Consider the following 16,824-nt stretch of genomic DNA (forward strand, 5'->3'; position numbering starts at 1 on the left):
TTAGCTATTAATGAGAAGTCCCTCTATAAACGCTTCTTACCCACGGACTTTTAAAATACGATATCAACAATGAATGGGGGGGAAAAAAATTCACCGAGGCTCACATTGATGTAATAGGAAACTTCACTGGCATCTTCTTAGGAGATTCCCAAGCAGTTTAGTATGTAAAAAAGGAAATTTACACAATTCCTAACTTTTTTAGGGGTAGAAAGGAATTAAATCACTCCGCCTTAATGGAAAAGTGCTACCTTTATCAATTTAGCATAAAGAAGTTTGAAGAAAATATCAATAAGAAATACTATAAACATTGCTTATTCCAGAGGGACTATTGCTCTTAACAGCTCTAAGGATAAGATCCAGAAATAATTAGGTCCTATTTTAAAATATTTTTAATATATGTATTTACAAACACAAATCTAAAAACAAAAAGGAAATGTTGGATTATACGATCTCCATGAAAGACCATTTCCAACACTATGATTCTAAGCAGTCAAAGCCTACTGAGAAAAAAGCCCTCTAACTCACATCATCTTATTTGGGAAAGTTTAATTTGGGGAACAGAGTTCACTTTACTGATTTTTCCATTAAAGATAAAAGAACGATTTCACTAAACTCAAAAGGCTTTGCTAATGGCAAAGGTAATGGTTTTAGAAAATAACAAGAAGAAAGGAGACTTCTCTTTCAACAATAAGCAATTGTGGTTTATAGATAGGCAAAAGACAAGCAAAAAACCCAGGCGGTTGTGTTTCCTAAAACAAACAAACTTAGAATTAAAAGGTGCTGAGTAACATAAGGTACAAGATTGTGTGTCACTTTTGTCAAATATCACCAAATGTAACGCAAATAATAAGAAAGAAGTTCATGAAACCTACTTGTTTTTCAACATCTATTCTCAAAGGTACAAGTGGCATTTTGCCTTCAATACAGCTGTTTGCATGTCACGAGCATGTATAAAATACCCAAGTTTTGAATTTTTCATTTACTAACATCATTAGTCCAAGGCTGAAAACTTACACCAATAGTCTGGGGTACCATGAGCTTTGGAAGTGAAGGTAACATATTTATTCAGTCCTTCCTGGGACCAAAACCAAGTCTGTTACCAAGAAAAGTAACAGACTGGAGGATGTGGACCCAGCAGGAGAACTCACAAATACCTCTTTTTTTCGTTTGTCTACATTACTAGGCTCTGTTTACTTACACATAGCTAACTTCTCAAGACCTCTTATAAAAAAGATGCAATTGACTCTTGGCAATTTACGTTCACTTTGAGAGAAAAATTTAAGAAATTAGTGGTGGTTCTCAAAGGAATATTTTAATGACATTTACATATTTACATAGATAACAATATAGTCATAATTCATAGATTTTCATCTGTTTTATGTTAATTTGCTTTCATAATATATATTATTGCTCTCTTGTTGCTTAATTTTGATTTTCCTTTTTTTTTTTTTTTTTTAAATCTCTAATCCTGGAAGTTCTGACTTTTATTGGTATGGTAAAACTTCATTAATGTTTTGAAAATTTACACCCAAAGATGACTAGTCAATGTAAATGTAAAATGAGATTTGAACATGTTCAACTGGAAATGTCATTTCAGCTTTAGAGTATAAATCTCCCCCCGCCCCCAGGCAAGGTCTGGTTGATCTAAGAGCGCTCCTAATGAGTTCCTCAAAATCATGTTTTTATGTGTAGCCAGAAATCAAATACATGCTAAGACAACTTCTGTTTTCCTGCCTCACCAGCCTCTTTATCAGAAGGCAGCCCACTACATCCCAAATTAACAAACATATTTCTGGTTGAGGAGTTTTATCTAAAACGTGGGAAAGACAAAAATCCCCACTGAAGATGAACAAACATATTTCTGGTTGAGGAGTTTTATCTAAAACGTGGGAAAGACAAAAATCCCCACTGAAGATGACCCTCTCCTCAGGGGTGCATCTAGTACTGTACCGGATATCTCAGAAATTAGCGTGGAACAACAATGATTTTCTCCTGGTGAGTTCACAAGCAAGAACTGCCTATTTAAGAGACTGGTACGAAGACAGGACAGACAATAGTCTAGCATTTAAAAAAACTCTTTATAAAGGAAGGAAGTAGACTCAGCAGAAAAGGATACCACGTTGCTTCCTTCCCCGTCCCACCCCTCTCAGTGTTCCAAAACCAAACATTCCACAGGACCTGAAAAGACTCTCTAAAAGTAATTTAGGTAAAAGCCCATATTACTGAACCTTCTAAAGGAGACAGTGCCCGTCCCATTCCCAAATATACAAAAAGTAGCTTCAAATATACTTTGCTAGCTAGTTGCAGGGCTTCGGGATTCAGCCCATTTCCTCTTTTCTCTAATAGAGAAAACAGCAAAACAAGAGATCAACGGTTTTTTTAGAGCAGTTCTTCCCCCCTCCCCAATCTCAATAATGACAACAGGGTTTCATTTCCCTTCCACAACCTCATGGCGCCTGTGTAGCACTAACTCTTTAAGAGGCCACAGAAGTGAGTTAGGGAATGCGATGCGAATAACACGAAGGTAGCCTTCCCGCTGTGTTCTAAGACATCGGACACCCAAAACACACATTCAGACTAAAAACCCTGTACCTTGTTTCTGCACCTGCACCCTTACCGATGGAGAGGAAAGAGAGCTATTTGCAATAGTTATATCTGTCCTTTCCTGTGGGAAAGATCTAGTGTGGGCAAGCTCTAGTAATTCATCCAGTTAAAGTCCTAAAGACTGGATCCCCTGTGGAGAGGTTCATAAAACAGTATTTATTTTGTACTGAACAACAAAGCAGGATTCCTAGAGGTGGTTTATGCCATGTGTAGGAAGCGTGCTGTTTGCACAGGGAAAATCCAAACTTTTTTTCCCCATTATATTATTTAAGTAACAGAGAGATAAATACCAGCGGTGGTAGTGGAGTATACATAATGATAGCATACTTTAAATCGTATGACTGTCTAATAAAATAAACAAACTTTGAAAAGAGTAATTAGGCAAACGGGAAGTGGATAATTACAAAGTTCCAATTATATTATATGGTGACATAATACAAAGGCATAACTTCATTGTAAGAACTATGTAAAAAGCTTGGTGACAGAGCATTCCAAGTAAAGGCATTATGGAGTAAAGACCCAGTTTTCTTTTTACTTGAAATCATTTGGAGACGTGGGTAGCCTCCACTACCTACTGCAATTATTCTTCTGGATAACGTAAGAAAAGATCAGCCACTACAATGTCATGACTTTTAATTATCATGTACCTATGAGTACCCAGAGCCAACTATAAGCTTGAAAAAGGATGGAACTGGGGGAATGGACCTCTTCCAGCCTAAGGGTTTTCCAACTCATTCTTCAATGCTTTATGGATGACTACTGTGGAAAATTTGGGAAATATGAAAAAAAGAGGAGCAAATAAAATCACCTATATCTCTCTATAGAAGGTGCTATTTTCATGCAAGCATTACTATAAATGGAACCAAGCCCTTAAAACTTCAATGTGCTTATTCATATTTCAACGTGACAGTCATTCGGGGGAGGAAACACTCTGCTGACCGTGCCATGTATGACTCTGATAAAGACTGCGCTGAGGGGAAGACAAACGACAGCACAATGGGGGCAAATGCATTAGGGCTCCTTACCCCCGCTCTCTGTGGTGCTCTTCTTATTTAGGATTTTCAAAATATCTTTGGTAATTTTCTTCAACTGATGCCTGGCTTCTTCACGCTCTTTGCCCACTCCGTAAAGAAGGATTGTGCGCTGGTTATACTCATGACTTGAAGATTCATCCTGAAAAACAGAAAATGCATTCTGAAACCCCTGTTTAAAGGGTGGGGTTCATGGACATGATACGCGCTGACCACAGCATCTCCATGCTGGCTCGTGTGGTGGTGGCATTCCGCCCACCTTTCAATTCACCTCAACCTCCACTGGCAACACCCTTGTTTTTCCAGTTTGGAACTTGCTAAAGTAAAAAAAAGTGTCAACTGACCTGAAGTCTTAATAGAAGCAGTTGATGTGGGCGTACCTTACAGAGTAAGTTTTGACTCTTGATTGTTTAAAATTTAACATGGTATTAATTTCACATCCTATTACATACTATCTAGTTAAACTTTTTCCTTATGGAAAATGTTATCTCTTAGCAAGCTCAGTTTTCTGCATACATTAAACATCATTAAACATTTTATATTTAGAAAAAAAGAGGATCCTCAAGTGCTTTTATTAAAAAAAAAAAAAGTTCCATTTACTTCCAATATGACTGTGTTAAGACACATGTATATTTCTTTCCAAATGGAAAACCACAGACAGCATGGGTCTCATTAGGTGTGAGGAAAATAGCTGGAAATGCAAACACGTTCTGACACCACCTTCCTCTTCTGGACCACCTCCCCACACCTGCCCCACAGACACAGTGAATTCAAGCACTATTTTTCCCACATGGGAGAGGAAATTACTTAGTCACAGCATCACAAAAACATACACACCGCTAAACACATTCTTTAGCCAGAGTTAAATAGTCCAGGATGTGTCCTCTCTTATGCCTGGTTTTGAATTTTTCTATCTAAATTTCTCTCTTGGATCCTATACTCTTCCATTTTCTTAGTGAAATTCCTAGCTCTATCTTTCAGTTCATCTCCTTTTCTTACCATTTGTACATGTTTGCCCATGCGACGTACTTACTCTCCCTAACAGTATCTATCCCTAAGGAGCTCACATGAGGAAAGTTTTGTCCCAGGGAAAACAAACTGCACTGTGTGCACGTAAATTAGTAATGGCTGCAAAAAAGAGCAAAGTCCTTGTGACCTGGAGAACGCCAATGTTCAATTTGGAGTACTCCACGTGTGTACTCTGCACAAAGTAGCATTTTGCTTCTTTAGCCTTGAAGTAAGAGCCTGTTTCTTCTCAGTTTCTGTCACTGTTCTCTCAGTCTCTTTTTGTCATTCTGTCTTTCTCTCACCTGCCTGCATTCAAGGCACCACTTCTTGCACTGGTTCCTTTTTTATAACATTCTATCAGAAATATACATTTGCATACTCTGCCAATCTATCTTGCTACCATGTCCCCAAATAATTAATATTTCAGGTTGTTCAAACCGAGTAAGTCTTTTCTAGAAGCTGTTATTTAATACCTTGAGTTTCAAAATCTCCTCCAAAGTTTCAAAAGGCAGACCTAACCACAGGATAAAGTCGACACAGGTAGTGATTGCTATATCTCAGTGACCTGAGCTACTTTGTCAATCTCCAACTTTTGCTGTTGTTACACAGCATTACTGATATACTTCCTGGTGGGGTGTGTACATATAAGCAAGCCCTGTAAGGGGGACAGAAGGGCGATGAGGAAACTGCACAAAACTCAGATGCCAGTCATGTGCCCTGGTGATTGTTTTCAGTTAAGGCACCTGTCAAATGGTTCTAATGTAAACCTGTGTGTGAGGGGTGATGGAAAGATGTTAGCAACAGCTGTTTATAGAGTACCTACCTACAGCAAGACAAGGTACTGAGAACCCTGAGAAAATGCAAGGATGAATGTTCCCTGATTTAAGGAGTACAGATTCAGTATCATAGAGATAGCATCTGCAGAGCTCGAACCCCAAACAGGGATGGGGAGGGAAGGTATCCTGGAAAGATCCATGTGTTCTATGAACACGGGGTACTATGGCTCCATATTGGCCCAATAACAGCCCAAGCTCAGGGTAAGAGAGAGCTGTGACTGCATCCAGGGTGTGTCACTTGCCAACGCCATGGTCCAAGATAATGAGCCTTTTTGAGCCTCAGATTCTTCCTCTGAAAAATGGTTAACACTACATACCTTATAAGGTTTTGGTGAGAGTGGCGATCTGTCTGTAAAATGCTTAGTGGCATATCAGACACAGCACCCCCTACTGTCCATTGATATTACTGCACCTCCACGCCTCCCCTACAGGCACCCCACAGCTGCGCTGTGCTGAATTGCTCAACATTTCCCAAAGGTGCCGGGCACTTCCTTCCTTTGCTGGTCTCCTCCTGCCACCTGAAATACTCTCAACAGCCTCAACTGCAATTGTGGAAATGCTATGCATGACAGCGTCAGGTCCCTCCCTCTGTCAACTCAGTTTAGAGAAAGCCCTCGCTGCAGAGGGAGGGCTGGAGAGGAGAGACTTTGGAGCATTTATCGCTGTGTAATTCACCTATTTTCTAGGTATCTGTTTAATGTCTGTCTTCCTCACTAGACCATTCACATTGATATTTTCCTTAATGGCACTGACTAGGTGCTTAATATTTGTTGGATGCATGAAATAATGAATAAATAAGTGGATTAATGAAGAAACATGTGACTAAAAGAATAGGGCAGGGATGAAGATAAGAAAAAAAAAAAAAACTAGTTTAGTAGGACACTTAACCTGATAACTAAGTGCTTTAAAAAACTGAAGAGGAAAAATGAGAGGCAGAGAGAAGTTTAGACCAAAAAAGTCTGTAGGGTGTAAACTGGGTCTTAGTGGTGGGAGTAAAAAATAAGAAGCAAAATCAAGAGGTATCTGAGGAAGTTAGGAAAGGATCAGGCATCTGAGTGAATGTGCATCTCACTGGATTTCAAGACGGACTCACTAGATAAAATTTGTTGGGGTCCGGGCGGTTGTGAGGAGGGGGGGGAAGGAGTAGGTTATAAGGGCAGGGAGCTCATGAATTCACCGTTAGGTGAGAGGAATTCAAGGGGTAGGTGGAAATGTATTACAAATGTCTAGTACGTGGTCTGACGGCAGGTCTAGTGCAGAAGTGACAGCTTAGGGATAAGAGCGCTATGTAACTGGAAGGGATTCAAAACCCTCGTGTTCTCTTTGGGCAGGGGTGGGGAGGGAAAACAGCTGCGATAGTGAAGGGGATAAATAAGCCATCAAATGATGGACACACACTCTCCATAGTTAATAAATAATCAGACAAGTCAAGGTCACAAAAGCGAGGGAAGGAACAGTTAACAACAGGGGTCATCAACAGTGTTGAATACAGTTAAGAAATCACAATGGATGCTGGCTTCTCTGACTTGTTTCTTTTAAAAAAAAACCCACAGGTGTGAACCTCAAAAGAGAAGTTTCTCTAGAGTGGTAGGGGCAGAAGGCAGGAAACAGGAGGTTGAAGTAAGAGCAGATGGTGAAATGGTGAAGGTGAGGGAAGTAAACCACATTTACTAGTAGTTGGGTATAAAGAACAACAGCTTGAGAGAAAAGTGATCATTGTATTAGGATAACCAATGACAAACTGGTTTCAAAGCTATGTTTCAAATGAGTCTCCATAAAGGAAATCCAGACTGGAGGGCAGATAACTGACGAAAGAGACGGGCAACAGTGGCCTCTTGTCTGGATTAACTTCAAAAGACAAGGACATCTTTCTACTTAACCATAGACAAAAAAGAAAACTGGTGAAAATACAGGGAAATCTGGAGGTGAAGAAGTGAGGAACTTGAAGATGCTTGTATTAGCTCATTGGCTCTGTTATGTTCAGGGAATTGGGCCAGAAGCAAAGCAAAGTCATGAGGTGAGAGTAAGGGGATGGAATTAAAAAGTAAGAGAAGCCTGCAGTTAGCTGGGCGAGGTGAGGCGGGGTGGGGGGGTGGGGGGGAACCACTGGTCAACCTCTATACGGGGCATGAAGACTGTGTTTCTGATAGTTAACATTTTTTAGGGAAACCGTGAGAGCCGTTACTAGTCTTCAAAGAGGAAAGGCAAACACATTTTAAAAGCAACTCTTTTTCAATAGCCTACAGGATTGGTTTACATCAATTCTTTGTGCATGTAGAAAATGCACAAATCTTTAAATAGCAACTTATACATGAGAATAAGGTCAATCTCAGAAAATGGACCAAATATATCCAAAGGTCTCAATGAGTTCTACTCTTTAAACTAGGTATTAAAACACCCTCAAGCTGCATAGTTGTAAAAGATCAGTACCAAAGAATTATTCTCTTGTCGATACCATGAAGGACACATTTGCGGGGTGGAGAAAGAATCCATAGGAGAGTCCGTGGAAGTCTAGCTAACCCCTTTCACGCTAGCCCCCTGCTGTCCTTGGGTTAAACAGGTCACCTCCCCTGTAAACTGAGTTCTGAAAATCTCATCCTCCAGATCAATCACTTTCTTTCTTCAGATAATATCTCACACTCACACTTAATTGATCTTTTAAAAAAGTAGGAGGATGCACATCCAAAAACTCTGGAAGGATTGTTGTACTATAGAAATTAAAAGATGTCTCTTGAGCCAAAAGTCCTGAAAAGGGAAAACTTGGAGTTAACTGAAGCCCGATATTAGTCATCTTCATTTCTTTAAAATAAGTGATTAGAAATGTTGCCAAAACGTGTGTGTGTGTTCACAAGGATGTGATAATGGTGGTGAGATTATTAGAGCCGTGTACTCTCCTTTCACCTCCAATCATTATTTCTTTCAGCTGAAGCTTTCAATGTACCACGTTTATTCTGTTTAGAATAAAATAAATTCAAATCAATGTTACAGCAGTAATAAGGCTTGGGCTGGTGGGGGGAGATGGGTGTGTACACTGTGGAGAGGCTGTGTGAAAGGAACAAGGAAATCAACAGCTTCTTCTCAGTATAACTCCACCTGACCTGGAGTAACTCTTTCTAATTCAAGAAAATCGGAGACTCCTTTACTTAGATTTGTGAAGGAAAGCTTTGTTCAATAATAGCTTATAGTCCACAGTGTGGCCAAGATGAGGCCTTTACCCAACAAACTCAGAGCATCCTAGGAGCATAATGGCTGTCAAGCGGTTTGACGATATATACTAGTCCTCTACTTTCAAGCAAAACACTCAAGACAAGGATGACAGATAACTGGATCACCAGAGATAGTATTCTTTTCTTGCTAAATACCGCAATGCCCAAGACTCCTTACTTTTGGAATTTAACTTATATCTAATCTGAATTTGTACACTCTGACAGGTAAAGCCAAGCTAGATGACATAAGAACGGCCTTAAAATGCATGTGCTCCATCAAAACCTTCACTAATGTCAGAATGACTGCATTTCAAAACCGTAAGATGTTAGAACTAAAACAGCCTAAGAGCTCATCCAGTGGCTTAATTACCTCTCCATCCTCCTGTCCCAACCCGGTTTCACAAGGACCACAGGGGTCCTACCATTTCAGGGCATGGCCCTCTCTGTTCACAGTAATCCTATTTGAAGCAAATACATATCTTCAGATAAGCAGACTCGATTAAATAAAGAAACCAATTAAACCACTTGCATGTAAAGATTCTAGGGTATATAGAATTACTTCACTTTTCCAGTCGTCCTCCACTGAGTAAGTACTATTAGAGAAGGTTTACAGATAGGTGTGGTTGGGAGTTAAAACCAGAGGAAAGAGAAAGTTAATTTAGATCAAGAACCGGAGCCTTTCATTTACCCCTCAAATCCCTAGTCATAGCCCTTTAGGAATTTGGAAATATAAATTCTCCATAAAGTAGCACGAATTAGTGTTCCTTTAGTATGGCATATTGCTGTGTTGAAAATAGTCATGATTTTTTTTTTTTTTTTCAAAAGCCTTGTTTCATCCAAAGGTCTTAGAAACACTTCACAAACGTCCTTTAAAGTTGACAATCTGGTGTGAAGGCAAGCATGACTCCTATCTTCTTAAGAGTGTAGCCATTCCATTCATGGCATTGACCTCTTACTGTTGGGCCTCAATGTAGGGGCGGGGCATGTAGGGAGGGGTTGTGGAGACAGTGAGATGGGGAAGATTTTTGTACACAGTGGTCACAGATGCAGGCTCTGGAATCAGACAGGATGGGTTGAATAGGATCTCTAACTTCGCTGCTCTGCTCCTTAGTTTCCATCATCCAGAGAATAGAAACAAGATGATTATCTACTTCACAGAACAGTTGAGATCATACAATGAGTCAATTCACGACAATACAAGAAATCAAAATTTGGCTGTTACTATTCTGAAGTGTATGTAGCATTAAAAGGTTTTTCAAAAAGTATGCTGTCTCTCTAAACCAACAAATAAGTTAATTTTCTTAAAGTATAGCATCAAACTGACACCTCTAGATGACTAACAGATAGGGATCATCACGTGACTGACACTTCCAACTGAAATTACCCAAATGCATAGCTTGATTTCAAACCCATAATGCCAACAAAATTCTCAGGTAGTTTAAATCAGTGGTCTTCAACCTTGAGTGTGTATGAGCATCACTTGGAAGGCTCATGAAACTACAGGTGAGGGGTGCATTCCTGAGTTTCTGATCCACTGGGGCTAGGTTGGTGCCCAAGAAAGTGCATTTCTCCTGATTCCCCAGGTGACGCTGAGCTGCTGTTCTGTACTTTAAAAACCGTCCTTGAAGATTATCTAACCTACACAGAGACAGACACACTCAAAACTCAGAAGAAAGAAATAACCCCAACATATGTTCACAGCAAAGATACCTACCCAAGTGGATCTGCTGGTAACAGAAGGACACTACAGTTTGAAATAGTGTACGAGTGTGTACACATGCGTGAGTGCCCACAATATTTACATAAAAGGTAATATTGATACCACAGTCCCTTCATTTAATGATATATTTCCCCCAAAACACAAAAGCAAAATCAAAAGAAAAGTAATAATAATTTGTTTATATTTAAATTCTACTCAAGAAAAGCATGAAAGACACTATGTAATAAGCCTGGCAATGGATACAACTGTTTCTCTTTCTTAATGTAATTTTAGAATCTTAAAATTTACAATGGGAGGAAACTGTCACCTACAAAGAGTTGCTCAAACACAGATTTAAAATAATGACATTATTAACCAGGAAAAAAACAAAGAGCAAGAAACCTAACCTCCCTAACAAGCACACATTACGAGTTAAAATGTGATTACTTGTTAAAAGGCAATATATCACCCAATGTTGAGCACATATGTTTCCAGGTAAATAAACATCTGAGAAAGCAAGTTTGTGACCTTCTCCAGGAAGCAGACATTGATAGGCTTGATCTCCACTTGGATTTATCATTTGTATGGGAAATAACCCAAAGAACTCAAAAAGCATCAACTCTATGGCAGGTTTCAGTAAAAAGCCACAAGATTTTAAATTGCTTTTTAAAAGATGACTTCTCACCCACCCTGCCCCATATTTCCCAAGGAAATAAAAGCAGAAGTCCTAAAAGCAGCCAGACGGAAACACAGTGTCTGCATAGCTTTGAGTCCACGGTGTCTGAAGGTAATTTCTGATTGTGAATTTCTTCCTCTCTCCCTCTATTTCTCTCCAGAACACTCAAGACCTTACTGATGAAAGCTCAGAAGATTGTCTATCATAAAGAGTGTAAACAGCTAAACTAAGACATTAAAAGGAAAATAACCAGATGCCACTCTGCAGGTTTTATTAACTACCACATACTGGATACATTCAAATCCTTCAGAGTCAACAGAGTAACCAGGTAACTTTATCTCTAGAAGTATTTGACAAGTATATGTATTTGCACTACGATGTGTGTGTAAATTTTTTCAAGTTTTCTTAAAGTTGCAAAACTTTAATAGCAATATCGATGCAGGTACTTACATGGAATATAAATTAAAATACAAGCCGCATTAATGATGTTAGAGATAACCATTAACTTCTTCACTAAAAAAAAAAAAAAAAAACTTATACAGAACATGGAAATAAAATTCAAATGGTCTTACTTATTTTACCTTGAGTGTAAAATGAAATTTAATATAGATAGAGGGAGCCAAAATTCTCAATACCAAGAATACTTATTAAATAAGTTACAGTCTATGCAAAATGAGCATTCCCAAAGTAGAATTTCCAAAACCATCAGGGCATAAACAAAGGCAAATAGCAGTAGCAAGGAAGGTTAAATCAGTGATCTTGTGTCAAATACTAGTGTTTATTTAGGGGTTTTTTTGTTTTTTTTTTTTTAAGTTAAACAGGTGAGGAGGTATTGAAAATTGAAGCCATATTGTGACATGAATCTTAACTCGTTCTACTTTCAGTAATTAAAGAATGGAAAAAAGAATTCCACTGACATTTGGGGGAACTTAGTGCTGCCTTTGTTATATTTAAATCTTTTAAATTGAAGCATTTTTTTTTAAATTTAGATATTTGTACTTTAACATTACCGTGTCTTATACTTAGGAATAATATTTTATATAGAATCAATTCCATTTGTTTTTGATGAATTAAAATTTTACAAATTTCATTTTAAGATTCAAAACTTAGATGCCAAATAATGTATTCAAGTCAAGTGTTAATTTCCTTTATAGCTGCCTGTTGTGGTATAACAACCTACGGAACCAGACAAGGACATGATTTTGGTATTTTATTTTAATTACCATTATATACACTCTATAAATCTAGAAAGTATGCCCAGGCTGTTTTGAGGAATGCCATCTGATGACTACATACAGAAGCTATTTCTTTATTTTTTTAGCATTTAAAAATTTGCACTGAATGATATTCAAGAAAACGTATGTAAAACCTTAAAATTTACTGAGCAAAGTTGGAAAAGAGATACACATGGGTTAAAATATTCGGAGCTAAAGAATAGTCTCTATGAGGCTGATTTTCGAATGGATGACTGAGCAATACAGAAGCAGAAATACCTTCCAATTATAAAAGAAAAAAAATGTTTTCTGCTTTTTATTTATTTAACAATAATTTTTCCACAAGTGATGTTACACAAATTTCTTTTCACTTTTTACTTTTAAAATTCTACTCAGCAATTATCAGTCATTTCTCCTTAGAACCCTTTGAAGGTACTAGAGGAAATGAAGCCCAGAAACAAGGATGGTGTAGGAAAAGTGACTGTGAATAGAAACAAAAAAGTTAGAAGGCGTGGAAATGAAGTTGCAGAAGAATAAAGCACAGCTCAAATATTTCTCTTCCAGATTTTATGTATGTGCCCTTTTGCCTAAGATCAAAAATGTCCTATAAGAGGCAAACAGTCAAAAAATAAGAAATACAAAGTAGCCATACCATCACACGATGTTCTTCAGGCTATTTTATTTTGCTACAGATAAAATATTTGTCACCGTGAAATATTTTGAGATTTAATTTTCTGTGTTCTTACTGTCCCAGTGAGGCTCAGACACCTCAATTTTTGTCCAAAAATGTTACCCACAGAGATGAGAGTGAAGTCAAATATCTGGGACTGAAAATAATCATCCCCTCTGTCCCCCTCTAGGTAGCAAAGAAGAAACACAAGCCATGGACAACCTCACCTCTGCGGCTGGGAATGGCAGCCTGTGCACCAGAGATTACAAAATCACCCAGGTCCTCTTCCCGCTCCTCTATACCGTGCTGTTTTTCGTTGGACTCATCACAAACAGCCTGGCAATGAGGATTTTCTTTCAAATCCACAGTAAATCCAACTTTATTATTTTCCTTAAGAACACAGTCATTTCTGATCTTCTCATGATTCTGACTTTTCCATTTAAAGTCCTCAGCGATGCCAAACTGGGAACAGGACCGCTGAGAGCCTTTGTGTGCCAAGTGACCTCCGTTGTATTTTACTTCACGATGTATATCAGTATCTCATTTCTAGGACTGATAACGATCGATCGCTACCAGAAGACCACCAGGCCATTTAAAACATCCAACCCCAGCAATCTCTTGGGGGCTAAGATTCTCTCTGTCATCATCTGGGCGTTCATGTTCTTACTCTCCTTGCCTAACATGATTCTGACCAACAGGAGGCCAAGTGACAAGAATGTGAAGAAATGCTCATTCCTGAAATCAGAGTTTGGTCTGGTCTGGCACGAAATAGTCAATTACATCTGTCAAGTCATTTTCTGGATTAATTTTCTAATTGTCATTGTATGCTACACGCTCATTACAAAAGAACTGTACAAGTCATACGTGAGAACAAGGGGCGTCGGCAAAGTCCCCAAGAAAAAGGTAAACATCAAAGTTTTCATTATCATTGCTGTATTTTTTATTTGCTTCGTTCCTTTCCACTTTGCCCGAATTCCCTACACCCTGAGTCAAACGCGGGATGTCTTTGACTGCTCTGCTGAGAACACTCTGTTCTACGTCAAAGAGAGCACTCTCTGGTTAACTTCCTTAAACGCGTGCCTGGATCCATTCATCTACTTCTTCCTTTGCAAATCCTTCAAAAATTCCTTGATGAGTATGCTGAGATGCTCCAATTCTGCGTCATCTCCATCCCATAAAAACAGGAGAAAAGGGCAGGATGGTGGTGACCCAAGTGAAGAGACCCCAGTGTAAACAAACTGAGGTAATATTTCAGTCTATTAGTGTCTGGAACTCCAGACAGGCAAGCACTATGTGAAAATATTAATACTGACTAAGAAGTAGCTGAGTTAGTAACGATAACTCTTGAAACAAGTTAATAGAAGGTGACAAAAGCAATTTTCGTTTATTTGCCTGGCACTGAAAGCAATCTTAAAATGCAGAAAAGTAACCGAACAGGTAGCTGTGTAGCAAAACAAACTGCATCCAGTCACCACGCCACGTGCAAAACTACACAGAAGTCAGACGTGTAGAGTTTTGGCAAAATGGGTAACCATATAATAACATTTACGGTAATTTTTAAAATATATTACTGATCACAGTGCTATTATCAACTTATTATAATCAACTAAGAATGATAAATCTGATAAAATCTTCTGACCAAATATTATACTTACATACTGATATATGTATATATACTTATACGTACTTACATATGTATATATACCCCAGTCCCTTAACCAAATGCTGACCTATTGTGATACTCATAAGTAACTGGGACATGCAAAGAACAGTAACTATTAACTTTTAATTATAAGCAAAAACTTAAGGGATTTAAACTAATTGAAATGGTAATTGATGAGACTAAATTTTTTTTTCATTAAGATAGAGGTTTTACAACTACCTTCTCAAGAAAAAGAGCAAAAATAGCAAAGTTATTAAAATAGTTGCTTTATGACATTCTAATACCAAAAACTTATGAATATATCCTTAGCACCAGAGAAACCAGTTTGCTACTATTGTGACAACTTTAGTAAATACAGTACCATCATCGATACTTATCATTATTAACTAGCTTCTAGAAACTGCCTGCGATTTGGGTTAATGAACATTTCCCTTATGAGAAAAACAAGTTAAATATGATTATGCAGTTGAACAGTATAACTATTAGCAGGAAAGTGATGAAAATGTCTGGAATTACCTGTTTGTGTAGATAATAAAAAATTTACATTAAAGTCTAAAACATACTTTGTGGGAATTTCTTTCTTCAAAGATACTAGATACTATGACTCATCTTTCATATACGCCTACATCAAACAAACCCCTTTAAGAAAAGATAGCTGCCAACACAATCCCTTTTATTACACACTATTGGGCAAAATCTCTTCTGAAGGTGACATCTCACATCAATTAGTTCATATGTAAATGAAAAAACAGGTCAAACTTATAATGTAGTCTGATTCCCCACAAGCCATATTATTTTTTATTATTAAAAAATACGTAACACACTTGGAAGTGGACACGATTTATCTCAATTATTTAGGCTCCTCAGAGGTGATTCCCAAATACAAGGCATAGAAACCAATATCTAAATATAATGTGAGAAGAAATAAAAATGGTGAGTTGTAGTAAAAGGAAGTTCACTGAACACCAATAATAATCTATTTTATTCTGCTGAGTTAAATTTCAGTACGAAGTTGAACTCATTTAACTCTCTAGATGGTATCTATTCTTGAGCGGCCACATTTCCTTCTCTGGCACTTCTGCCAGCAAGCACTGGATGTCAGTGGAGATGCACATAGAGGCATGCATCAAAAAAGATGCATATTCGACCTACTGCTGGGGCAAAGGCAGTAGCCATTTCTGCCAGGTAAACCAATGCAATTCACTCTAATGTCATATGAGTAAGCACATTCTGTAAGAATACCAGGATATTTGAGCTGGAAGAGAAACTAAGGATCAACTAATCTGACCATCTTACTTTGTATATGGGAAAAGTGAAGGGCAGATTTACTCCTCAATCCAGTCAAGTCAGGGGTAGACAGTGGATGAAAGCTGGCCACCTCACGGTGCCAGGATCACATGAGGTGTCGGTAGACTACAGGATGGGCAGAGATTTCCTGAATAATCTTTCATTTTGGATTAAACTCATTCACTGAGATGACAATTTCCACAAGAGAAAGAAAAAAAAAAAAAAAAAACAGAAAAGCTAATGGTATTACAATACTTTTGTGGAAAAAAAATTGTAAAATGTTTGGAATTATCGATGTTTTTATATATAACATGAAAAATTTACATTAAACTCTAAATCACACTTTGTTGATACTTCTATATCAAACATCAAACTGATCCCATTCAAGACAGACTGAGAGATCAGTATTTATGGAGCACTCATTATACACAGAAAGTGTCACTATCTCTAGCTTTAATAATTTTAATATACACAATACATGTCACATTTCTCAATAACTTCGAGAGACAGAAAGAGAGAGAGAGAGAGAGGGAGATGCCAAATTTTGTAGACTCAGGTTTAGAAGATGAGACAAACAAAATGTAGTCTTGCCCATAGCCTTAGTGGCTAACAAGTCCTAAGGATGCTGGTTATTGGAAGTTTCTCTCAGTGGTTTCTTATATAAACAGTCTAAGGCAGGTGTGACAAACTCTAGCCTACAAGCCAAATCTAGCCCAGCACCTGTTTTGTACAGCCTGTGACTTAAGAATGGTTTTTACATTTTCAAATGTTTGCAGGAGAAAAATCAGGAGCAAGGATAAAACTTTACGTTGCGTTAAAGTATGAAATTCAAGTTTTGGTGTCCGTAAGGTTTTATTAGCACACAAGCCACACTCACTCAGGTTTTATCTATGGCTGGTTTTCTGCTACAACAACAGGGTCGAGTAGTTG

At 38.0% G+C, this 16,824-nt stretch overlaps 2 protein-coding genes across 2 annotated transcripts in view; one reads left to right on the forward strand and one right to left on the reverse strand.

Moving 5' to 3' along the window:
* Positions 1-16,824, reverse strand: part of MED12L (mediator complex subunit 12L) — a 317,527-nt gene that overhangs the window by 70,989 nt on the left and 229,714 nt on the right. The window contains exon 17 of the mRNA XM_059921863.1: positions 3,630-3,777. Within this exon, the coding sequence (XP_059777846.1) occupies positions 3,630-3,777 (148 nt within the window). The remainder of the gene's footprint in view (positions 1-3,629; positions 3,778-16,824) is intronic.
* Positions 13,158-14,177, forward strand: P2RY12 (purinergic receptor P2Y12). The gene has a single exon (XM_059921854.1). The coding sequence runs from the start codon at positions 13,158-13,160 to the stop codon at positions 14,175-14,177; it is 1,020 nt and encodes a 339-aa protein (XP_059777837.1).

Source organism: Balaenoptera ricei, chromosome 4 (genome assembly GCF_028023285.1).
Source record: "Balaenoptera ricei isolate mBalRic1 chromosome 4, mBalRic1.hap2, whole genome shotgun sequence".
In the NCBI taxonomy this organism is placed as follows: domain Eukaryota; kingdom Metazoa; phylum Chordata; class Mammalia; order Artiodactyla; family Balaenopteridae; genus Balaenoptera; species Balaenoptera ricei.